At 48.6% G+C, this 23,221-nt stretch overlaps 6 protein-coding genes and 1 non-coding gene across 7 annotated transcripts; 5 read left to right on the top strand and 2 right to left on the bottom strand.

Annotated features, from left to right (window-relative positions):
* Positions 1-1,164: 1,164 nt before the first annotated feature.
* On the top strand, positions 1,165-3,428 carry L228DRAFT_211844 (hypothetical protein; the record flags this gene model as incomplete). Its single annotated transcript, XM_018329912.1, has 6 exons — positions 1,165-1,249; positions 1,349-1,614; positions 1,674-1,940; positions 2,000-3,058; positions 3,147-3,260; positions 3,333-3,428. The coding sequence occupies 6 exons, from the start codon at positions 1,165-1,167 to the stop codon at positions 3,426-3,428; spliced, it is 1,887 nt and encodes a 628-aa protein (XP_018187215.1).
* Positions 3,429-5,411: 1,983 nt separating this feature from the next.
* On the top strand, positions 5,412-6,914 carry L228DRAFT_261806 (glycoside hydrolase family 13 protein; the record flags this gene model as incomplete). The annotated part of the gene is made up of 7 exons (XM_018334366.1): positions 5,412-5,558; positions 5,614-5,722; positions 5,786-5,948; positions 6,011-6,176; positions 6,240-6,291; positions 6,345-6,748; positions 6,805-6,914. The coding sequence occupies 7 exons, from the start codon at positions 5,412-5,414 to the stop codon at positions 6,853-6,855; spliced, it is 1,092 nt and encodes a 363-aa protein (XP_018187214.1). The 3' UTR covers positions 6,856-6,914.
* An 838-nt stretch (positions 6,915-7,752) lies between these two features.
* On the top strand, positions 7,753-13,273 carry L228DRAFT_269122 (UCH-domain-containing protein; the record flags this gene model as incomplete). The annotated part of the gene is made up of 7 exons (XM_018335237.1): positions 7,753-7,858; positions 7,942-8,937; positions 8,993-9,961; positions 10,025-11,202; positions 11,262-11,601; positions 11,671-12,276; positions 12,357-13,273. 7 exons carry the CDS (start codon positions 7,753-7,755, stop codon positions 13,271-13,273), a joined length of 5,112 nt encoding a protein of 1,703 aa, XP_018187213.1.
* An 818-nt stretch (positions 13,274-14,091) lies between these two features.
* Positions 14,092-17,728, bottom strand: L228DRAFT_261804 (hypothetical protein). Its single transcript, XM_018334365.1, has 5 exons — positions 17,686-17,728; positions 17,505-17,612; positions 16,748-17,442; positions 16,454-16,693; positions 14,092-16,391 (listed from the first exon to the last, which is right to left on the bottom strand). The coding sequence occupies exons 1-5, from the start codon at positions 17,692-17,694 to the stop codon at positions 14,438-14,440; spliced, it is 3,006 nt and encodes a 1,001-aa protein (XP_018187212.1). The 5' UTR covers positions 17,695-17,728; the 3' UTR covers positions 14,092-14,437.
* A 132-nt stretch (positions 17,729-17,860) lies between these two features.
* On the top strand, positions 17,861-17,958 carry L228DRAFT_t88. Its single transcript has one exon. It is a non-coding gene; the product is annotated as a tRNA-Val (tRNA).
* A 776-nt stretch (positions 17,959-18,734) lies between these two features.
* Positions 18,735-20,539, top strand: L228DRAFT_157045 (hypothetical protein). The gene is made up of 3 exons (XM_018329357.1): positions 18,735-19,131; positions 19,238-19,475; positions 19,560-20,539. The coding sequence occupies exons 1-3, from the start codon at positions 19,101-19,103 to the stop codon at positions 20,305-20,307; spliced, it is 1,017 nt and encodes a 338-aa protein (XP_018187211.1). The 5' UTR covers positions 18,735-19,100; the 3' UTR covers positions 20,308-20,539.
* On the bottom strand, positions 20,540-22,963 carry L228DRAFT_157040 (alpha/beta-hydrolase). The gene is made up of 5 exons (XM_018329356.1): positions 22,405-22,963; positions 22,174-22,327; positions 21,859-22,108; positions 21,575-21,797; positions 20,540-21,460 (listed from the first exon to the last, which is right to left on the bottom strand). Exons 1-5 carry the CDS (start codon positions 22,787-22,789, stop codon positions 20,772-20,774), a joined length of 1,701 nt encoding a protein of 566 aa, XP_018187210.1. The 5' UTR covers positions 22,790-22,963; the 3' UTR covers positions 20,540-20,771.
* Between the last annotated feature and the right edge of the window lie 258 nt (positions 22,964-23,221).

The following is a 23,221-nucleotide window of genomic DNA, read 5'->3' as shown; positions in this document are numbered from 1 at the left end:
TTGCGCTTCGTCATTGATGGGAAAATGGGATTGATGCTGCCACCAATATCGGCCACGGGCTACGGCACTGCTCGATGGCAAATTGAACAAATCACCGAACATTGTCAATTATTCCATGTGGAAATTTTTGAAGACCTTAAAAAAGAATCTTTTTAGAGTGCAACGGATAAGCCGCTTTTTCTCGGACAACTTGTGTTCTTTCATACTATGGCATCCTTCAATAGTTGATCCGCTTATACCGTTTGTTTTTTACTTTGTACTTGCCGAGTTTAGGAGGATATTTTTAGGAGGATAATCGCGGTACTGGTCAGTGATACCAGTTTCAGCTTGGATTGTATATGCATAGGTCCTTTTCTTTCCTTCTCAAAGTCATATCCTGTAACTAGACTGCAGTCAAGGCTTCCCTATCAACAAACAGCGTGATTGTGGATATACGAATAGCCATATAGAGTGAAGCCTAGTGCGGTGGTTGGAAACATCCGCTTTTGGCTTAGCGGGAAAGCGAGCTTCCGCAGTAGTTACAGCTTCGTCATGGCTGTTGATGCGCAGATGAATATTATAACTCACTGAGCAGAGTCCGATGTATTTACAATAGCGGAACCATTAAGCTGCTTGGGGGATTCCACTATGAGCATGGGCCAATTCTTTATTTTTTTTTTTTCATTTAAATTCGAATTACCTCAAGCTGATGTTGCCGTCAGTCTCTCTCATCTACTTCTTTCTTGGTCTTCCCCCGCCCCCAGGGCAGGTTATCGTGATTAGTCATCCTTCCCCGGGCGATGTGACTTCATTATCAGAAGAGACGATAGAGAGAATGATGGTTCATTTTTAACAGATGTAGATATAATAAGTAAGATATTGATTGGAGACATAAATCGATCCAAAAGCTGAAGATTTAAAATGTGTATCTAAATGAATGTGTTACTGTAGTAGATGTGGGTAGGGCAGAGAGCTTGAGCTGATAATCTGAACTACCGCGTGTCGATCCCCAAGTCTCAGGCCAAATCGCTCGGTCCGCTCCGTCACCGTCACCGTCACCGTTCGTACCGTCACCGCCCCCGAACCCGTTTCTTGTCAACTTCACCCCTCCTGCTTCACAACGTTCCTACAGCTCCCGCACCTCTTGCCTCCTCCTCAAATCAAGCTGGGTGCTGCACCACAATCATGTGGAATGACGAAGATAACAATCCCTACGGCGCATTCGACCGTCGGGACTCAGCCACTGACACTGCGAGCTCTCCAACGTCGCGTAAGTTCAATCTCATGCTTGCTTCAAAACTTGAAGATATGTCGCAAACATTGCGAGCTCTGTCATGCTGACCTGTGACTAACTTGTATCTTGTCGTAGCCGGCTTCAATCGCCCTACCAGTCCGACTTCTACAGGCTCCTCGAATAATAATGAGCCTCCCGAGTTTATCTCTCGCCCACAAGAGGTGAGCGACGATGATGAGAGCGCGGGCTCTGATCAGAACCGAAATCAGCCCCGAAAAAGCTACAATAGCCGAATTGAGCAAATTCTCTATGAAAATCCCGACATGCCGATCTTAATCGTCGACGCTGGCAAGAACCATGAAAGCGGGGGAAGCTATATTGTCTATACCATTAGAACCGGGGTTGGTTTAGGATTGGGTTTCCCTTCGACCAGCTTCAGTCAAGCCTAACGATTTTATAGGATCTTGAAGTTCGTCGCCGTTATTCCGAATTTGCTTCTCTAAGATCAACTCTTGTAAACCTACATCCTACCCTTGTCATCCCACCCATCCCGGAGAAGCATACCATGGCCGACTACGCTGCAAAGCCCACCAAGGCCAAGGAGGACATGGGCATCATTGATCTGCGAAAGAGGATGTTGGGTGTCTTTCTCAATCGCTGTAGGAAGATGCCAGAGGTCCGTGACGATGGCGTTTGGTGGAGGTTCCTAGACCCTAATGCTAGCTGGGTACGTTTTCTGCACAAAACAAGCCGTAAGCAAAGCTGACTTGAGCGTGCTTTTTTCAGAGCGAGGTGCTCCATTCCCACCCGGTCTCTTCAATCCCCAAGAACATTCTCAAAGCTCCCCCTCTGGATCCAGCCAATGCGACTCCCGGTCACAGCTATCTCCCTGTCCCTTCAACTTCCGCCAAATTAAAGTCTGTCGGGACGACATCGACCACCGGTACTCCGGCATCTCCTCCTGATTATGCCGCTACCTCTTCCACCGCATCCCATACGATACCCGGACCTCAAGTGTTTGGACGCTTCCCACCTCAGAATCAGACTCTCTCCGAGCAAGATTTAGATCCCTACTTTATTAGCTTTGAGGCTTCCACCCGCGAGCTTGAACTTCTCCTTCAAGGCAGCATTGAAAAAGTGAACCGACGTACCCTAAGTCATCTATCTTCGTTGGCGACAGACGAGGCGGAATTAGGTGCTCGTTACAACGGCTTCTCGCTTTCGGAGCAATCTCCTTCGTTGGCCGCCGCCATCGAGCGCATCGGCCAAGCCGTCGACTCGTCATACATTGCGACCGAGGAACTATCAGCTTCTTTGGGAGCGAGCTTCGCTGAACCAATGCGCGAGTCTGCTCAATTTGCCAGTGTCGTCCGCAGTGTCTTACGATACCGCGTTCTCAAGCGCGTGCAGCAAGAGATGACCAGTGATGAGTTGGCCAAGAAGAAGACCCTATTAGACTCTTTGGAACGGAGCGAACTCGAGGCTCGCCGCATAGAACAATATCTCAGCAGCACAGGTATCCCTCCTAATCCTCCTAAAAGATCCGCTTCTTCCGCTTCGGCACGAGAATATCAGGCCAGCCGTCGGCGAGAGGGCGGCGACGACACGGCTTCAATCGACTCCGACTTCCCTCCAACGCATGGAGATGTTCAAACCTCGCCTCCGCCTGGCCCATCTCAGAGCCCAGCTGCGCCAACCATTAAACACCGCAAGAGCATTAGTGGGAATTTTGTCACCAACAAAATTTTCGGCCGTATTAGCCACGCTGTCCACGGCATCGTCGACGTCGACCCCGAACGCACTCGACGAGACCAAATCGGCAAGACACGGGAAAGCCTTATCCAGGTAGGTCGTTGCCCCCCTTTTTTTCTCTCGATCTACCCCTCTTCGGGGCAATGCGCGATATAACGTTATACTGACTATGCATCAAAAGCTTGAACAAGCGTTGGAAGTTTCGGAGAAGGACGTCAAAGACGCTAGCGCTGGAGTCCTTCGAGACCTTCAACGATTTCAACAGGAAAAGGAGGACGACTTGAAGCGTTACATGGTGCGTTCTTCCCGCTTTGTGGCTTGCATTGGTGCTACTATATACTAACCCCGCGATTTTTTTTGCGGTCAGATTGCTTACGCGAAGTGTCATATCGACTGGGCCAAGAAGAATCTAGAGACCTGGCAAGAAGCCAAAGGCGAGGTGAATAAGATTGACACACGATGATGGTCTGACTGAATGGGACAGCGGCAATTTTGCTCGCCGTTGTCTCCCTTCGTAACCGTGTGTGTCTTCTTATTTTGGTTCCTTTCTCTTGCTATGCTATAATACTTGATCGGATCTCCCTAGTGTTCTTGCCGATTGACTGGCGTCTTACAGGTTAGGCGGGCGTTGGAAGCGCTCTCATTAGGTTTCCATGTGTGACTTTTTGCATGGTTCAGTAATTGAATGACGCGCACTGCGCCCAAGAATTGAGGGTATAGATGGCTTGCGGTAGGATGGGGCAGGTTGGGCGTCGATGTCTTTACCGACATGATCACGCCGCTGCCAAGCAGGAAACTCGCAGCGAACCGAAACGGGGCTGATGCACCCGTTCGTCTCGTGTTGACGGGTAGGAGTCATTGGAGGAGATTGGGTGGTGCCTGAATGAGCGACGCCACGCGATGGGGCAGTTTTGGGATGATGGTGGCTAAACCAATAGCGGGAATGTAGCAACAACATTATCCTCTTACTTCTCGCCTCGCAAGGGTTTCAAGACATTTAATATTTGTCGAATTTGATTGATAGAATTTATAGTCTGGGGGTTCAATAAGATTTCTCTCTTCGTAACAAGGACATCCTGAGATTATACTGAACAATGTATTAATGCGCTCAAATTCCTGTTACTGCCTGAAACTGCCTATATCTCCGATATATTGACCTTGCACCGGCTGTTCCATCTGTCAATCTCAAGCATTCGCGACTTTAAAAGCGCATAATAATAAGACAAAGTCCGATGTTTCTTTCTATCCGCCGGTACCTTTCGGTGACATTATTTTCTGGTCGTCATCAGCGGCTTAGCCAAACCCAATCTGACGTCTGTGCGTGGGGGCCAAAGCCGGGGAAAAGGTTCAAAAGAAGAAAGAGGCTTACTCCGTATATTGAAGGCTCGAAAGGCTCAATCTGCCTGGTACCCCGCATTGCAGCGACGCCATCGTCATTATCATCACCATCGTCGGATAAGAAAATTTACTCGAACCAGAATGGCGCTCATTGTCAAGGGCAGTCTCTAGACTTTGTGGCGCGGTGGGCAGAGCGGGGAACCTTGAGCCACGCAAAGAAGACGATGCAAAATGATGGACAGACTCAGATGTCTGACAGGACAATGTCAAGAGAGCACTTCAATCACTATTCTTTGTCGGTCTTACATGGTAAGCCGTCTCGAAACATGGCAGGATTCCCTGTTCCGGCTTTGATTTCGGCCTCGGGCCCGGGCCGCCCCTCAGGCCCCACGTGGTTTCATAGGTTGTCCTTTTTTGGTATTTTGAGTTTCTTATTAAGAATCACACTTGAAGCAAAATAGCCGTGTGGTCGCCTTGTTCACGTTGTTCTCAAAATTATAAAAGGGCGTGGTGATGGGGGCCCCTGTGCCCAAAGATTAGCAGCAGCAGCAAATTTTGTGCTTTGAAGATGCATTTCTCCTTTACTGGTCTCGCTGTTGCGGCGATCACTGCATTGGTCTCTGTTCGCGCTGTGGACGCCACTTCTGCGGCCGATTGGCGCAGTCGTAGCATCTATCAGATCTTCACAGACCGTTTTGCCAGAACTGATGGCTCTACCACATCGCCATGTGCTAATCCAACCTTGAACTTTTGTGGAGGCACTTGGCAGGGTATCATTAATCATCTTGACTACATTCAGGCACGCATACTCACTGCGGAATATCCCAACATGAGAGGACTGAAACGCTGACATTCTGTTAGGGAATGCATTTTGATGCCATATGGATTTCTCCTGTTGTCAAGAATATGGCAGACCCGAGTCGGGCCTATCATGGATATTCCGCGCTGGATATTTATTCCCTGAACAGTAATTTTGGATCAGCAAATGACTTGAAGGCATTGGCGCAAGCTCTGCATTCTAGAAGCATGGTGCGTCTATTATTATTTTTTTTTGTCTCAAAGTTTCACGACATCTACGTGACCATGGCTTACTTGAGGCCAGCTCCTCATGGTCGATGTTGTTACCAACCATTTTGGTGCACCTGGACCCGCCGAAAGCGTTGATTATACCCAATTCAATCCCTTCAATAGCCCTTCTTACTTTCATCCAATATGCTTCATAAACGACTATTCGAATCAGACACAAGTCGAAGTTGTAAGTCCATCTATACTTAACTGGGGGGTAGTATATACTAATGGTTCACGAATAGTGCGATATTGGTACTGATGCTTATCCGTTGCCTGATGTCAATACAACTCAGGCGGGTGTGCGAACCGCATGGCAGAATTGGATTCAATACATGGTTTCTACTTATTCTAGTTAGTGTCCATTTCATTTCACCATGCCTCTAATGCTCGTCCATACTAATATCTGCGCTACAGTCGACGGTATCCGCATCGATTCGGTGAAGAATGTCGAAAAGGATTTCTGGCAACCATTTAATAAAGCAGCTGGAGTCTATGCAGTTGGCGAAGTCTCTGATGGCAACGTAGATTACGTCTGTCCTTATACAAGCGTCCTGGACGGTGTCCTGGACTATCCTTCGTAAGTCTTCTCTTGAAGCAGATATTGCGAAGGCTTTTTGATACTCTGGCTGACAGTCTCAGGTACTGGCAAGCAACAAACTTTTTTTCTAATCCGTCCGCGACATCCGCGAACTTTGTGGGTGAATTCAACTATATGAAGCAAGAGTGCAAAGATATGACAACGCTTGGACCGTTTTCCGAGAACCATGATCAAGCACGGTTTGCCTCTCATACCAGCGATCTCGTGGTATGTTGCCACTCACTAGTTTGGCCCCCTCAGGAGATTCTGTTTCTCACATCCCTTATCTAGCTAGCAAAGAACATCATGGCCTGGACTCTACTTGCGGACGGAGTTCCCATCCGTAAGCATCTTTCTTACGAAATCCCTAGGCTTTTTTATCCTAACTCAGCACAGTCTATCAAGGACAAGAACAGCATCTCAACGGTTCCGCTGACCCCTATGACCGCGAAGCAATCTGGCTGACGGGCTACAACACCAGCGCCCCCCTCTACAAGTTTGCGACGCAGATGAACGCCATTCGAAAGCTGGCAATTGCAAAGTCCTCTGACTACGTGACTACCCCAAGCACCATTGTCTACAGTGACGACCACAATGTGGCCTTCCGCAAGGGTGATTCAAGCTACATGATTCTCAATGTGCTTAATAATCTTGGATCATCCGCCCAGACATACACAGTCAACTTGCCCAACGTCGGATTTCCTGCCGGGCTGACAGTTGTGGACGTGCTCAGCTGCCGTCAAGTCGTGGTTGGGAGTGACGGGTCGTTGAATGCTTACTTTACGGGTGGTCTGCCAATGGTAAGCCTTTTGACATGCTTCCCTTTCTGGCTGCATGGAAGCTGATGGACTAATAGGTTTACTATCCGCAATACTTGCTTTCTGGCTCCGGCTGGTGTGGTTATTAATCATTAATCAGGATAAGCATCACAAGGGAAGAACTGATGTGCGACTTTCTCATCCCCCCATGGCTGTTTTCCGCATTACCAAACTGAGAATCTACACTCGCAGCCGCTCTGTTATAGAAAATAGGGATTAGATACTTCCATTACTAAGTTCAAAATTCCTTTCTGATTATAGATTATATAGTTTATAGGCAAGCATTCTGTAAATGGCTTTTTTTCTCGTGCGCGATAAAGTCGTCACCACATCGTTTAACAAACAATGCATCCATAACTGTGACTGTGAGTTTCTAAAGAGTGAGATCCAACAACGTCTTCCAGAATTGAATCCGTGAATTAAAATGAGTACAAGCGAACTACGATATAGCTTCTTTGAGCCACCAGCCATGAGCTTTATTGTTACTGCCAAGCGCGGTATTGCTGGAATATATAAACCATGTAGCTGTTAGAAGGGGACCAAGTAATATTTCCCAAAATGTTGAACGATCCAAAAAAAGTTGCTTGGCTGGGACAACCTAAATAAGTGGTTACTCCTCTTTCCATTGTCCTCCTATCTGAGAGCTTTCGTCAGGTTGCGAGCCACTCCAAAAAATGATTGGGGTGATTATTATGCAGCAGGCAGCAGGTGACTGTACTGTTGACGTGTAGCTCTTTGCTATACACCAATTTCGGTATAGCGAGGGAATACTTTGCTTTAACCAGCTGAGCGATTTCTGAGAGCTCCAGTCGATGCTGAAGTCTTGTCGTTGTCCTCTTTTTCCCCGTTGAAAAGAAATTTTCAATCAAGTATTCGGATTCACTGTGTCTATGAAGGCGGGGCCCATGAAGGGTGCCTGAGGTCCTGAGGTTATCAAAGTTATTTGAAGATTTAAGCGAGACAGGACGCACGGATCAAAAGATGCGATGAGATCTTCTTCTGGCGATGAACGCATCGAGAGCTCGACTTTGTCTGGCCTTGGTTATTCTTCAACTGTATTCTCTTCTTCACGTCTACCAAAGACGAATTTTTGTATGTCTTGGCAAATTACATATGAATTACTTCTCTCCTTCCGAAAGCCTTTTCAGCTAACAAATAACTGCTACGGCTGTTAGCTGACAGCGGTTTTGATACCCTCGGCCCCTACGCAGGGCCAGATCCAGTCTCTGTTCCTCAGAGCTGCCACGGCCGTGGTCAGCTCACCTTCACCACGTCTTCCCCCAAGAGACGAAAGCTTAGCCACGACAGCATCGCAGATGATCGCAGAGACGTAGGCCATACCCAATCGGAACGAGCACACAACTCCGACAACGTCTGTGAAGAAGAACTTCCACCGCCGAATTCAGCGCATTTTTGTACACAATCTTTACACTGCGGGCACAATCACTCAATTTCTTCACCATCGCCCCCAGGATCCACCCGTGCTCACCATAGTTCCGGGCCAATCGAGCAAACTTCTCCGGCAAGTGGAGGTACTTCCTCTTTCTCAAGTGCCTCGCTGAGCACCCCGCTTGAACCTGCTTCGAACGCAAGTCGGTCTGAAAGAGAGATTTCCGGTGCTGAATATCTCGTCACACGTTCTTTTGACAATCAAGAGCAGACACCATCCACGCCTTCATTAGGTGCATCTGCTTATCCGCAGCACGCTATGGATAAAGAGCAGAATCTCCCGGACCGCTCCTACTCGCCCCCAATGAAAAGGCCCGCCTCAGAGCTGGAGGACAAGGTTGGCCAGGAACCGAAAAGTGATATAGACATGGACAGAGAGCTCGCCCCTGAGCATGCGTCTAATCAGATGCGGGATGTTTCGCCTAACACTGGTTCTCAAGAAAGCCAAGAAGGCTCTTCTCGCAAACGTGCTACATCAGTTGACATGCTCGCAGATGAGCCTAATAGTCGGGGCTTATCCATGCTTGAGGAGCAAGTCAGTAAGGTGAGGGAACTTATGGGTCAAGAGGTCGTGGAGGGCCAGAAGGGCTATATTGTATCAACAAAGTGGCTACGGCGAGTGCTTTCCAGGACGGCTGAGGGTCAGCATCAAGAAATGTATAGCAAAGATGACCGGGAGGGTGATATCGGACCAGTTAACAGCACCGATATAATTTCACCCGGTAAGCTAGTGTTCAAGCCTGAGCATCCCACCGTAGTTTGACTAACTCGTTTCAGACCCCAAATTGAGGGACCTCAAAGACGAAGCCGGCGAGCCTTTTGTTACCCTTCGATCTGGCCTTCAGCTAGGAGAGGACTACGAAGTTGTTCCGCAGGAAGCATGGGATATGATGGTGCACACCCACGGAAGCGATCCATCTTCCCCTCTCATAGTGCGCTACGTCCACAATTCTAGTCCGCCCGGGGCTACGGAAAATCTTCAATACGAAGTCAGTCCGCCCATCTTTACGATTCTTAAACTCCAGGGACCGGGGGTCACCACACAATTGCTCAGAGAGAAGAATGCCAGCTCCATTAGAATCCAGGCCAGCCGTTATGAGCCTTTCAACGTTTTCCTCAAGCGCGTCAAAACACAAGCAAACATACCTTTGCAGTCTAAAGTGCGAGTTTGGCGGATTTTTGGCGATGTGTCTGAGACTCCCCGGTCTGGTCTCCGAACGCCTGCCGATTCTCGAAGCGCTTCCCCCGCACCTGCGCTCCCCGATGGTCAGCGGCTTCTTTTGGATCTAAACGAGTTTCTGGCCCTGCGGGATGGCTCGCAAAAGGAGCTTCTCGAGGACCTCAAAGACCAAACTGCCAGTGAGAAATATAATGGGCGCGTGAGCCTCGATCTTGTTGGGCTCGGCAAAGATGAGACAATTGTCTTGGAAGAACAAGTCAATGGTGCTGGAGGCGGTGGTTGGATTTCAGAGGCTGCTGGTCGCTACGCCAGTCGGAATGGTGTGTCGCTCGATGCGGCACGTAGCGGCGTCAATACCCTTCAGCCGCGCAAGGCGGCCGTTGGCTCTGACAGTCGGCGACCCAGTCCTGCACCATCTGTTCACAGCATGACCACTCGTAAGCGGACTCGCAAGGATGGCCGGACGCGTGGAGCAACTGGTCTGAACAATCTCGGAAACACTTGCTACATGAACTCGGCACTGCAATGCGTCAGAAGCGTTGAAGAGTTGACGCAATATTTCCTTAGTAAGTCCTATGTATTTCTGAATTCATACATGAAGGCGAAGATTATTGACCCAATTCCTATAGTGGATAAATATAAGCGGGAGCTGAATCCCTCCAACCCACTCTCTCACAATGGTGAAGTTGCCAAGGCTTACGCCAATCTTTTGACGAACCTTTTTGCCGATGTCGGTACTACATCGTTCTCACCCAGAACCTTTAAGAATGTCCTTGGCCGTTATAACCCATCTTTCTCGGGCTATGGACAGCAAGACTCGCAAGAGTTTTTAGGATTCCTCCTCGACGGCCTGCAGGAAGACTTGAATCGCATCCAGAAAAAGCCCTATATCGAAAAGCCCGATTCTACCGATGAAATGACGTGGAACCATGAGGCGCTCAAGGAACTAGCTGACAAGTGTTGGGACATCTACAAAGCTCGTAACGATTCGGTTGTGGCTGACCTTTTTGCCGGCACGTACAAGTCGACCCTCCTCTGTCCAGCCTGCCACAAAGTCAGCATCACATTTGATCCATTCAACAATCTGACGCTTCAGCTGCCTATTGAAAGTGTGTGGAGCAAGGAAATTTACTTTTTCCCAAGAGACGGCCGGCCAATCCGTGTCGACGTCGACATGGACAAAAACGGCAGCATCAGGATGCTCAAGGAATTCGTTGCCAAGAAGATGAATGTGGATTGGCAGAGATTGATTGTTGCCGAAATTTTCAAAATGAAGTTTTACAGAATGTTCGATGACTTTAGTGCGATTTCCGAGTCAAACATTCAAAGGACGGACGAGATTGGCGTTTTCGAAGTTGATGACGTGCCTACCAACTACCCTGCGCCAAAAAAGAAGCAGCGGAAGCAGAGATCCTTTGGCTACAGCTACGGTAGCTACGGTGGTGGCTGGGATGAAGAAGACGAGATTCCTCATTTTTCTTCCCCTGTTGCCGACAAAATGCTTGTTCCGGTGTTCTTCCGCCGCCCGGCCAAGAGCACCGATTTCCGGTCCCAATCACCCAATCTGTTCGGCGTGCCATCTTACATTGTTCTAAGTCGAGAAGAGGCCATGGACTATGACAGCATCCTGCGCAAAGTTCTCCGAAGAGTGGCGACAATGACCACTATGGATATATGCAAAGATGACGCTCTCGTACAGCAGAAAGCCGTCTCGCAACACGACGAGGAAGGCGATACGGTCTTGACCACAAAAGAAGATGCTAGCGTCAAGTCTGCTCCGGTGAAGGGCGAACAGGGCCTTGCAAAGGTGGGCATGATTGGTTATTTTGCTCTATTCAAAGTATCAAAGCTGACGCGATCCCAAAGAACAATAAGGATTTTGTACCTGGACATCTGCGCAACCTTTTTGAGATGAGACTCCTGAAGAGCAACACTGAGATGGTCCCCACTGGCTTAAATTCGTTTGAGCACGGAAACTTGGATTTTCCGTTGATTGCCTCTCGGATGCGCTGCAAACAGGATGCCGTCCCTGTCAGTGCAGACACGACTCCAAGCAGCTCCTCTGAAAGTGAAGAGACCACGGACGGCAGCTACGAGCACGTAGAACATCCTCAACCCTCAAACCAAGAAGGCGCTGATGACAGCGACTCGGAAGAGTTCCAGTCTGTTGAGAGAATGTTTGAAGAGCCAAGCCGCCACAACAACGGTATGAATCATGGCAGTAATGTCGTAAAAACGAAATATGCTTGCGGAATAAAGGCTGACAGTAAATCAGACAAGCAGGCGCCGTCCAATACTGAGGGTGCGGATGAGGAAGAGGAAGGGCCTCTGGTTAGGCCTGGTGAAGCCCTTATTTTAGATTTTTTCGACAACGTGTATGATGCTCTCTTCTCCGAGGACAAACGCGATACCCTGCGTGGAAATGCTACGTGGGAAGATATCCCCATCTATCATGACACTGACCTCATCCATCGTCGAGCTATGCGGGCAAACCGAAGAAAGGCCGGTGTCAGCCTCTACGACTGCCTCGACGAGTTTGGCAAGGAAGAGATCTTGTCGGAGAATGACGCCTGGTACTGCCCTCGGTGTAAAGAACACCGTCGCGCTAGCAAAAAGTTTGAGCTTTGGAAAGCTCCAGATATCCTAATCATGCACTTGAAGCGCTTCAGCGCAAACCGAAGCTTCCGTGACAAGCTTGACGTGCTGGTCGATTTCCCCATCGAAGGCTTGGACCTTGGAGATAGGGTAGCATTTAAAGAAGAGGGAAAGAGCACAGTATACGATTTGTTCGCCGTCGACAACCATTACGGTGGGCTAGGAGGTGGCCATTACACTGCCTTTGCGCAAAACTTTTACGATAAATGCTGGTACGAATACAATGGTGAGTTCTCAGAAATATCATAAAACCCCACAATTATAAACAAAGGATATGCGAATGACCATTAATACTCGACTACTTAGATTCCCATGTTTCTAAGAGACACAATCCCGAATCTGTTGTTACACCAGCGGCCTACCTTTTATTCTATCGCCGCAGATCAGATAAGGCGCTCGGCGGACCCTTTTTTGAGCAGATCCTAGAGGAGGCCTACCAGGAACCGGAATCACCAAGCTCCTCACGACCAGAGTCTCCAGCACCGCAGGGTGCGGGGGACGGCCGGCAGCTCGACGACTCCTCCCGCAGTGGGTTGTCGAGCGCTTTAGCCGGAGCTGGAGCGGCTCATCAGAATCAGAACAGCAACGGCATGAACGAGAATCAACAGACATCAGCGATTCAGCTTCGTTCTGGAAATGGCGAAACTTCTTTGGCTCACCAGAAGCAGAATAACGAGAATCAACCGCCCTCTTATTCTCACCAACTGCCAGCGGGCGAACAGACTCTCGAAGCAATGGACATGGATGACGAAGGACTCGGAGGCTCATCTTATGGCACCGCACCAGACGGCAGCAGTGGCTACAACAGCTACGGTGGTCCTCATTACATGAGCAATCAACCTGCATGGTCATTTGAGAGTATTGGCCACGAGCCCACGGCCGCGCCGCCGGCCTCTGACGACGGTGGGGAAGAAGACTTATTCGACGGCGGAAGCGATCGAGCAGCAAATGGGTCTTCGGATGGTTTCAGCGACGCCGGAAACCGCATGCAGGACTTTGCAGACGACGAGGGCGTACTTGGCGGGTTCGACAGCACCCCGCAACGCCGCAGCCTGACGAGCACACCTGTGGATGATCTCCCAACGCCGTTTTCAAACAGGGCAGTGACCACGACAAAAGAAGTCCATGTCAGTGCTGCTCCCGTCACGCCTGAGCGCGATGACAATGAAGACTTACCCGTTGCCGAAGTCCATGTCGAAGAAGGCGAGGGCGTATCACAATAAAGTGGAGTAGTCATTTCCTTCTTGTTAATCTCATTTAGACTTTTCTCATTTTACCTCTTTTTATGGTTTTTTCTTCTTTCCCTTTTTCACTTAGCATGGTGGTTCAAAAAAATCAGTATAGGTGAATTGGATACCGAACGATGCCTGATTTTATGTTTTCTATCAACCATCATCGTCGTCCCTTGACCGTTGTGGTTGATTCTGGTGTGGTGTGGCAGATTGGTGGTTTGTTGGAGTTTTCTTTTCCTTTCCCCAAAAGGATACACTTAGTGCCCTCTGAACAAGTGCAGAGCGTTTTGTTTGTTTGTTTGGATTGGCGAGGCGAGCCGAGGCGGATGTATTGCGAATTGCGAATTGTGAACAACGAATCGAGAAGGTTGAAAGGCGGGTTTTCCCCTTTTCCCCGCAATGGGAAGAAGACCATGAACATGTTTGAACATGTAAGCGAGTTGCAGAATACCACTTCCCCTGCTATTACTACTCTTACTACTACGACTACCACTATCACTACTTTCTAGTGTTTTTTTGAAGACTTTGTCTGCCCCATGACAGTTTTCTGTTTTAGATGCTAGGCTGGTGTACTTATCTACCTTGACGCATCAAAGAAAGGATTGTGGGACTAGGCAGTAGCAGTAGCAGTAGCAGTAGCAGTAGCAGGAGTAGTAGCAGTAGCAGAGCGAAGATATCACAACAAAATAAAAACAAAACAAGCTTAACAAAACGATACATTTTTTTTCTGATTGATCGATTAATCATTCGTCATTGGAAATGTATGCTACTAGTCTCTTTTCCGTCTGAGACTTTGTGTGTGTGTAAATCTCTCTTGGAATGCGACCAGGACCAGTAGTCGCTGCCGCATCAGATAAAAAGAATTTTATGTAGATAGTAAGTACATGAGACTATGGAGAGAAGAGGGGGGAAAAAAGGAAGAAAATAAATGAAGCATGACCATTTTCCGGGTGAACGACATCGTTGATTGAAACAGGTTTGAAACATATACTCGAGGGGAAGGAAAACCGTGAAATGTATAGGTTATAATAACAGCGAAGAATAAGATGATGATGATGGTGATGATAATGATGAAAAGGACGAAATGGATGAAGAGGAAGATGAAGAGGGAGATGAAGAGGGGAAAGGTAAAGGAGAAAAGAGGAGAAGAAGAAACTACATGAAGCGGATCTCGTCGTCAAAGAGACTCGTCCGGACTTGCACGAGGGCGGCAAGTTCGAGAATGAATTCTTGAAGGATGACGACGTTGGTGAGGAAGTGGTTGAGCGTGATTTCGACGAGTGGTGTAGATGTCTGTGGTAGTGACGATAGTGACGGCTCAGTATCAATATCAGCCTGCGCCTCCGTCTCGACTTTACTAGGAGAAGAAGAAGGAGAGAACTCCGAAGAAGAAGAAGCTGGCTGATGGCCAGGGACTTTGATCGTGCGCTTGAGCAAAGACTGGTCAAATGCTGTAGAAGAGGACGAAAACGAATGGCTGCTACGAGGAGACATTGAGGATGAAGACACGGGTCCAAGACCAGGGTCTCTTTTAATGTCTTGACCCTGTCCCTGTCCCTGACTGGGGGGATGTGGCCGGCCCCGGTCCCGATCGCGATCCCGTGGGTGGTGACTATGATGCTGGGCAGATGAAGGCGAGAGTAAAGTATCTCGCAAAGGCGATGGAGAAAAGTCCCTTGGGCGTCGCGGCGCCGAAAGTGAAGGGGAGCCCATGAGGCTGCTTTGATGAGCAGCGACAGGAGCAGCCGGTACTTGTCGACCACTTGCTGGAGAAGGCGAAGGGAGAACCGAGGAGCCGACGATGCGAGGGCGCCCACGTGGAGAGTTTGATCTCGAAAGGGAGAGGGCTTCGTCTGAGCGCATGCGCTGAGAGATTGTTTCTATTGTGGGGACGCGCTTTGTTCCTACTGGGGTGAATCCACGAGAAGAGGCTGTTGTGGTTGTTGGAGTGGGTGATTCTGGGCGGAATGAGGTAGATGGACTTGGAGACGACGGCGAAGTGGGTTTTGGTCGAGGGGGCGAAGGAATAGATGATAAGGCTTCGGTCAGTTCATCGCTAACTTGGAAGGCGCGTTTGCGTTCGGAGAGATGAATGTCAAAATGGGATATTTCCTGACGATGGATTTTGAGTTGTTCGACCAGGGACTGAAGGATAGCTAAAACGGGAGGACTATGGTCCGCTGCCCATGTAGGTTGACGACTAGCAAGGTGCATGGCGCCTAGCTGATCCTCGACAGTGGAATCTGGAGAAAGATCTCCAGCATCAGGAGCAGTCTCGTCCTCGGGCGAGTCCGGGAAGATGTAATGTAAAGGGTCAACAAGGAGCCAGCCATCCATTCGCAAATGGCTGCATGATGCAAGGTTGACAATTACCTCAGTCAAACTTAGGTTAGTCTCAACGTCGTTGGCATAAAAGGTAGTGAAAAGTTGTAAAATTTGCTTGAGTAAAGGATCTTCAAGCCGAAGCGCGTGTGGCCGCGAATCTTTCGGGATCGATGCCAATATAGATTCCTGTCGAGCGTTGAGATCCCCGTTGTCTTTAAGGGCAAGTCGCGGCGCTGAGCATGGGTGGGATTCGAGAATATTGAGATTGTCTTTTAAGTGATTCTGGTAGGAAATGTCGAGGTTATCATCGTAACCAATGTCCTCAACCATCTGGAAAAAGATGCTCATCTCCTTTTCGTGGCCGCCGAGAGTGCGAAGAGGAGAGCCAGACGGAACTACAGATGTCTGCACCAGGGTAGACACGGCATATTGATGATGCTTTCGTAATATGACAGATACGAGATTAAGGGTAGTGGCGACGGTTTGGCTATTCTTTGATTGTATGCTTTCGAGGATAAGATCTACAAGGTTGAACAGAGACGGCGTTGTCTTATCTTCAAGATGGGCAAGGTGAGTTAAAGCATCAATGGATGCTTGGCGAGCCGCGAGCGTTGGTCTCCCTGGTGGTGTACTTGTAGGTAGATTCTCCGGAAGAGCAAGGAGATAACGTAATATTAGTTGGACAAGGTCCGGATTGTCCAATGAGTCAAGAATGCGCCTGAGGTAGGTGAGAACGGCGACAGAGCCACCGTCGATATCAGAAGATTCAAGGAGAGAGGGGTATCTTTTTTATTTTCATTTCCAGTTAGTAGGTATCCACCGAGTTCAAGTCGTCATAAGGCTTACAATAATTGCTGCAAGAAAAGAACTTGGAAATGATCTAAAAGCGTTTGGTTAATCTCGGCTGAGCTGCAATGCTCGAGCACGTCTTGCCAGAATACTAGATATGATAGAAATGTATCCATGTGCATTTGAAAGCTGGCAGACATTGAGAATTCTGCTCCCAATATCGTGCTAGGTTTTGAAAAATCCGACAGTGCAAGTATAGCTGGTGGTTCTTCCTTTGAATACGAAAGGATGAGTTTACTGCCAGCAGATCAGTAGCGTCTCCAAGAATTATCTCAATCATTATATACGCACCGGCTCAATTGGCTATAGAGCGCACCTAGTCCACTTGCCATTAACGTGGCAAGATCGCTTTCTACGATCCAATGCTCTAGCTCCTCAGAGCGTGATGCCGCCTCAATAATGTACAACAAGCCAGTACGAGCAAAATCGCCGACTCGCCCATCATGATGCACATAATCCATGAGGAGATAAAATAATGGGAACCCATCTGTGTGTTGTTTCGAAGGTCGTATGGTTGCCTCGTTTCGGGTTGTGCTGCGTTCGCCATTCAACCCGGCCGCAAACCACACGGGGAGTATATCCGGCTGAGAACGAATTTTGGCGGAAATACCGAAGAGCATCTCAACTAGCTCACTTTCAACATCTGCATTCAGCACCACCGTTGTCGGACCGCCCACCCGGCCGACAAATTCCATGACACTTTGTGCAAATTCTCCGCTGCTAATGAAGTCTTCATCTTCACTCTCGACAAGTGCCGTAAACATGAGGAGAGCTTCGCGAGAAATATTAACGTCAGACGCGCTCGCCACTACCCGTGGAACAGTAGCATATATTCGTGAAGCGGAGGCGTAGGAATGGCACAGATGTGGTGCAGCAGCCCGTGCCTCTTCCTGTAGGAGATTGGTCATGCGTTGCAGATTGATTTGAATATTGTCCAGAACGGTTGGATCGGCCGACACAGAGGCTGGAAGGAGTCGCCATAATTGCTAGAATAACTCAGTATCAACCCATTTTAAATAAAAGTCGAAGTCTTTTCATTAGAACGCACCAAGAGCTGCGCATAAGCTTTCTTGAATCTTGCCAGTCGGTGCTGAGAGCTATCGTTTGCCGAAGCTCTCTTCTGCTGGGCCTTGCCGCCGCCAATCAATCTGGCCCACTGTGTATCCGAAATATTAGTTTAGATGTCCTCGGCGGCTCATAATATCTGCATTATCCAACATGAAACATACAAAGTCCATGACGTTGGCGGTAGGCAAGGTCAATCGACGTCACCTAGAGCCGTGGTTGTTGACATTACATTGGGCCTGGACCCTGGAAATCGTCGTCACTGAGGCGCGACGCGAATGTCGCGTGACAAATATTGTTGTACATATTGTACAATAGGTTAACTCACAAGCAGTAATCAGTGGCGTGGTCTAGTGGTATGATTTCCCCTTCACAAAGTTCTTGATGGGCTTTTGGAGATACGGGGAAGGTCCAGGGTTCGATCCCCTGCGCTACTATGCTTTTTGATTTTTGTCACCATATATGCATTGCTGGATCCAGCTTGCTTGTTGTTGAAAATTTATTGTTATAATTCGGAAGCTTTCGTTTTTTATTATATTCTCTCATTACAACGGCATCGAAGTCCACAATCAAACAATGAAGTCTGGCAAGTGAATAAGAATGGAGATACTCCTACGCTAATTGGCGGGTTTTGGTCCGAATTGGCTGTCAAAGCCTCGTGAGATGTCGCTGACTAAGAGACTCAAAGTACTTTGTATCCAATTAACGACTTGGAGCTTGGCGGTTTAGCATGTGAAGGTGCACCTCGCACCTCGCACGAGGCGAGGAAGCCCCCGGTCGACCTGAACGACAGGCATTCTGCTTTCAACCACGTCAAAGATTCTTCAGCTGCCTCGAGCAGGTACATTTACTCGCTCAGCACAAGAAGTTTTGGTATTTTCCATTATTAAACTATCTCAGCTCTCATTTATTTAGCTGATCAGCTGCGTCAACCGGGTAGTAGAATTCCTGCTTCAGCGCGGATGACGAGCACCATATGATGATGATGACTTGATCTCGGGCAACTAAACTTACCTAACGCCAACTAAACTCGCCAATCGCCTTAAAATTTCCAACTAAAATTCCCATCGTCAATCCCTGAACGCCGTCATCTTTGGGTACAAATACGGAGTAATCAAGCTGTACGGTTTCGGGCAGTGACCGCTTCTAGCGCAGGGTCAGGATATTTGTTGCCCAACCGGCCACTGTATCCTGGTATTTACCTTCCACCAGCGCTCGCATCACCCAAATCCCTACCTACGATCTAAGCGGAGATAATCCCCAGGGAGCGACACGAGAGATTCCCAAACTGGGGCCTTCGCTTGAGAGGTTCGAAAGATATTCTTCAATCGAGCGAATTATCGTCCCGACAAGCTGGGCAAGCTTCAGAAACATTGTGCTTGTGCTGGGATTCGCGTTAAACCCTCACCATATCTCTTCGGCTTCGTCATAGAACAGAACGGGTCAAGGCAAGCCTGGCGACATTGTGGAGCTCTTCCGCCGAGCTTATTTTCTTCTTGGTTCCCTCGGGAACGGACACGTATCTGGATAATACCCCTCTATCACGAACTCAATCGCAATAACAAGAGGATTACCCGCCATGGAGAAGTTCTCTCAATTTCGGGACAGAGGTATGTTTCGTGGCCAGCAGTCTCCAAGCTTTGTATCGCAGAAAAAAATTGTAGAAAATGAGATTTAAAGAACGAGCTCAGCGCTAACTATTGTTGCTCATTTCAGGCTCCGGAATCGCGCCCTTCTTCCCTGTTTCAACGCAACCCGCCGGGATTAAACTCCCCTTTCACATTTTTCTCTTCGTGATCCGACTTCCGCTATTGATTACTGCGATCTTGACTTATTTCTTAATATTGCGCTGGCTGCCGATTGGAAGCGCGGGCAAAAAGGCATCATTATGGTCGATCCTAGCGATTCCGGGGATATGGTGGATTGATTTACAAATTGACGGTGTACGAAAGGGGTAAGTTATTCTTGTCTATGGATCGGGTTTGGACAGAGCAAATGCCGCATGCCAGACATTGGTACTGACCGATCAACGTACTAGGTCTCTAGCCAAGCAAGCAGCCCGACTTCCGGGACCATCATCTATCATTGCATCATCAAGCACGTCTCCCATTGACGCACTATATCTTGCAGCGATTTTCGACCCGCTCTTCACAGCATCATATCCGTCCACGCGCCTCGTTCATCGAATTTCGCTGTTCCAAGCTATTGTCCGTGCCTTTGCGAAGCCACGCGTCCATCCACCACCAGGCGCGCAGCTGGTCGATCTGGAGACGCTCCTACGAGAGCACCCCAAGCGAGTCATTGCCGTGTTTCCTGAATGCACAACAACCAACGGACGCGGGATCCTTCCATTTAGTCCGTCACTGCTGACCGCGCCGCGCAATGCCAAAATCTTTCCGCTCAGCCTCCGATACACGCCGGCAGACATCACCACACCTGTACCAGGATCCTACTTCGGATTTTTGTGGAACCTTTTGAGCAAGCCCACACATTGTATCCGCGTCCGCATCGCCGAAAGCGTTTACAATACTTCTCAGGATCCTCTACCCCCAGCAAAGAACTCGTATGCTACAAACTATCTTGATACTCTGCAGGCGGAGGATCGGGCAAGCAGCAGCGACACCCTTACGGGCTCCGATTCAGGCGCAGAACTTACGAGCGAGGAGAGAAATCTATTGGACAAGGTCGGAGAAGCTCTGGCCAGACTAGGCCGTGTCAAGCGTGTTGCGCTTGGCGTCAGGGAGAAGAATGACTTTGTCAAAGCTTGGTCAAAGCTTCGTCGATGATTGTTGATTGTGGCGGGTTGGCGGGGGAGAAAGAGTGGGGCAGAAAGCTGCGCCTTCGGTATGAGGAGGGAGGAGAAAACTAGGTGCGGAAGAAAGTCATATAAAGAGGTCAAACGGGAAAAAGCGGTTTCTTACATACTCTGTATGCCGAGCGGTTTGCTGGATTAGCCCCCTGGCTTGAAATTTAATCTTTTTTTTTTCTTTTTTCCTTTCTTTCGATATTACTTTTGCTCTCCACACTCTCGGGATTGCACTTTCACAAAACCTAGACTAACCTGGTCTGGCCTGGCCTGGCCTGGCCTGCCTGCAAATGTTTGTTGCTTTTTTATTGCACTTATTTCTTTCGTTCTTCGATATCCCCCTGTCTTGTCGTATTGCGTGTATGTAACTTTCTATACTGTATTACTGTCGCTATCTAATGGGCCTTTCTATACTATAGGCCTTTAAATGGTTTAAAAAACAAGTTAATAACCCAATGCAGAAATGACTGCACTTGTCGCCATAGTATCTATCCGCTTTGCGTATTCAGTCATCATATGCATCATTGGATCGCCAAAAACGACGCCTCGCAGCTGCTGCGTGGATATTACATACGCCGCATATGCATGTATGCTGTTCTCTTGAGAGTCATTTAGTGATCCACCTTTGTCGTCTCGTAATAATACAGGCATTCCTGCGTTGCATAGGAGCGGCGGAGGGAGCTGCCAGGTGAGCGTGCGGACGCGTGTCTGGCTCATCCGGGCGTTGGGAGGTTGACGATGAGGATGAGTAGAACCCGAGGATATACGCAGGTCTAAAGAGGAAGGAAGCTTAGGTAGGCGATTCAGTCGAAGTGTATTGGCGACAGGTTGGACAATGTCTGCGACACATGTCCCTCCCAGCGCTGCCGGTATGGGCGTGAGATATAAATCGACCAAGGACCGAACATATGCTTTGTCGGCGCGCACGACGGGATCGCCTTCGTTGATGAACGAGAGGAAGAGAGATTCGTTGAGCCAGGGAATGTGTGGTGGTTGACGATGAGACTTGCCGGAATTGATGGAAGATGTGGCAGGTACGGAATTGTTGAGAACTGTGGGTTGATCAGGTTTGGTAATTGGTTTTTGAGAGACGGGAGGCGCGCCAAAGGTAATGCAGTGGATGCATTGGAAGCCTGATCGTTTGTTGTGAGTACGAGTTATCGATTAGATGGTAGAGGGTAGGGAGGGGGGAAAGAAAAGAGAGTAGTGATGCGGCTAACTGGCAAGGAGCTCAAAAGGAGGCTTACAGTTTTTAACAAAGTCCAGCTCAGAGTTTACGTTCTGGGCCAACATGTGCGCGTACAGGAGAGAGGCTACCGCGCCTCCGGCAGAATGGCCCGTGATGAGTAGCGAGCATTGGCTTCGACTTGGATCTTCTTCGAGAAGAGCCCGAAGGCGTGCTGCTACCGGGGATACCATTTTGCGTGCGACGGCGAGAAAACCTTGGTGGCAGAGGTTAGTAGCGTCGTCCTGTTCATGGAGCAATTAGTGTTATGTATCGCAGGATAGTTTTGCTTGGGAAACAACTTACTAAGAATCGTACAGGTGATGCCGGGGCTGTCTGTAGATTGACAGCCCAGTCTAAGAATGTCTGACTGCCACGGATCGCAAAGACAATGGTTTGAACGTCGTCGACGGGGACAGACTTGATTACCATTGCCTTGGTTCCTTTTCGCAAACTTGCCTCAACATGGGTCAGACGTTCGGCCCCAACGGGCTTTTGATAGACTCGCTCCGAAAATTGAGATGCGAGACACAAAAGAGGCCAAGCATCTGGATGTCTGGGGCTCAATGTAAGTAAGCTGGAAACACACGTTCAATATCGCAGGGAGTATTAATTACTGACAATTTGAGAGGTGGTAGCTCTGCAGGAAGCTTGGAGTTTCTGTATAAAGAGACCTTGGCAAAGTAGTTTGTGCCTGAGCTGTGTGGTATTTCAAAACTGCCAGGGTCTTCTGCTTGCGGAGGTGGAGACTCTGATCTTATTTGATCGTTTATTTCTATTTTGCATTAGATTTATTGTGTCTCTCGTTCGTTGAGAATGGATTAAAGCGAGTGGGGAGAAGCATCTGCTAACCTAAATCGTGTTCATTTCCATTGAACTGTTCCTCATCTATGGATGTGATGACGATATTGAGTTTGGAGAGAACCTTGTTTGTCATAGCATGACCAAGGTCATTTGCTCTCACAGTCATTCGCTGCCACGTCCGACTACCGAGATTTTCATGATGTTTTGTAACCTGCTTGAGTGCTTGAGCTATTGAGGCCAAGTCTTCCCATGAGCCTGATGAGGAACGAACGGGCGGCGAATTTGGAATTGAATTATCATTATAGGCAGCTGGAGATGAGGCTTGATCCAGGCTAGTAGTGCAGGGTGTCTCCATTGCAGGCGGGTTTGGTGGTTGAGAACAATTTGTCCTCTCCTCTACTTTGGCCTTGGACGAGCCTCTTTTCCAGGGCATGTTTGACACCTTCAGTTGATAAGAACAAGAGATGGGGACGAGCTGAGAGTCTTGTGGCGGATGTCAGATGGAATGAATTACATTGAAATCATCTCAGGTCGATCAATTGCATGCTCTGCCAGTCAATTTCTGGAAACACATATGGCGCAGAAAGAGTAGATAGCATGAGTCTAGCATTGGGTATAGACGACGTTGGACATTGACAATGGATCTTGTTGGTAGATCTCACAACACTAAAGTGACGGCGGTGTTTGTGCCTCACTGTCATCTTGTAATAGCGTGCTGCAGGTGTAGCTATCGCTCTAGTCAGCTCCTATATAATATCATGGCAAACCCACACAGCCTACTAACACACAAAGCCTTATTGGCTGACATGGATGTATAGCGCGGGGAGGTTTGCGTATTCTGGGCAAAGCGAATGATCGCCCAAAT

This window comes from Xylona heveae (genome assembly GCF_001619985.1).
Source record: "Xylona heveae TC161 unplaced genomic scaffold L228scaffold_7, whole genome shotgun sequence".
Classification (NCBI taxonomy): domain Eukaryota; kingdom Fungi; phylum Ascomycota; class Xylonomycetes; order Xylonales; family Xylonaceae; genus Xylona; species Xylona heveae.
The sequence above is the reverse complement of the archived record's forward strand: the minus strand, read 5'-3'. Positions and strand labels throughout refer to the sequence as shown.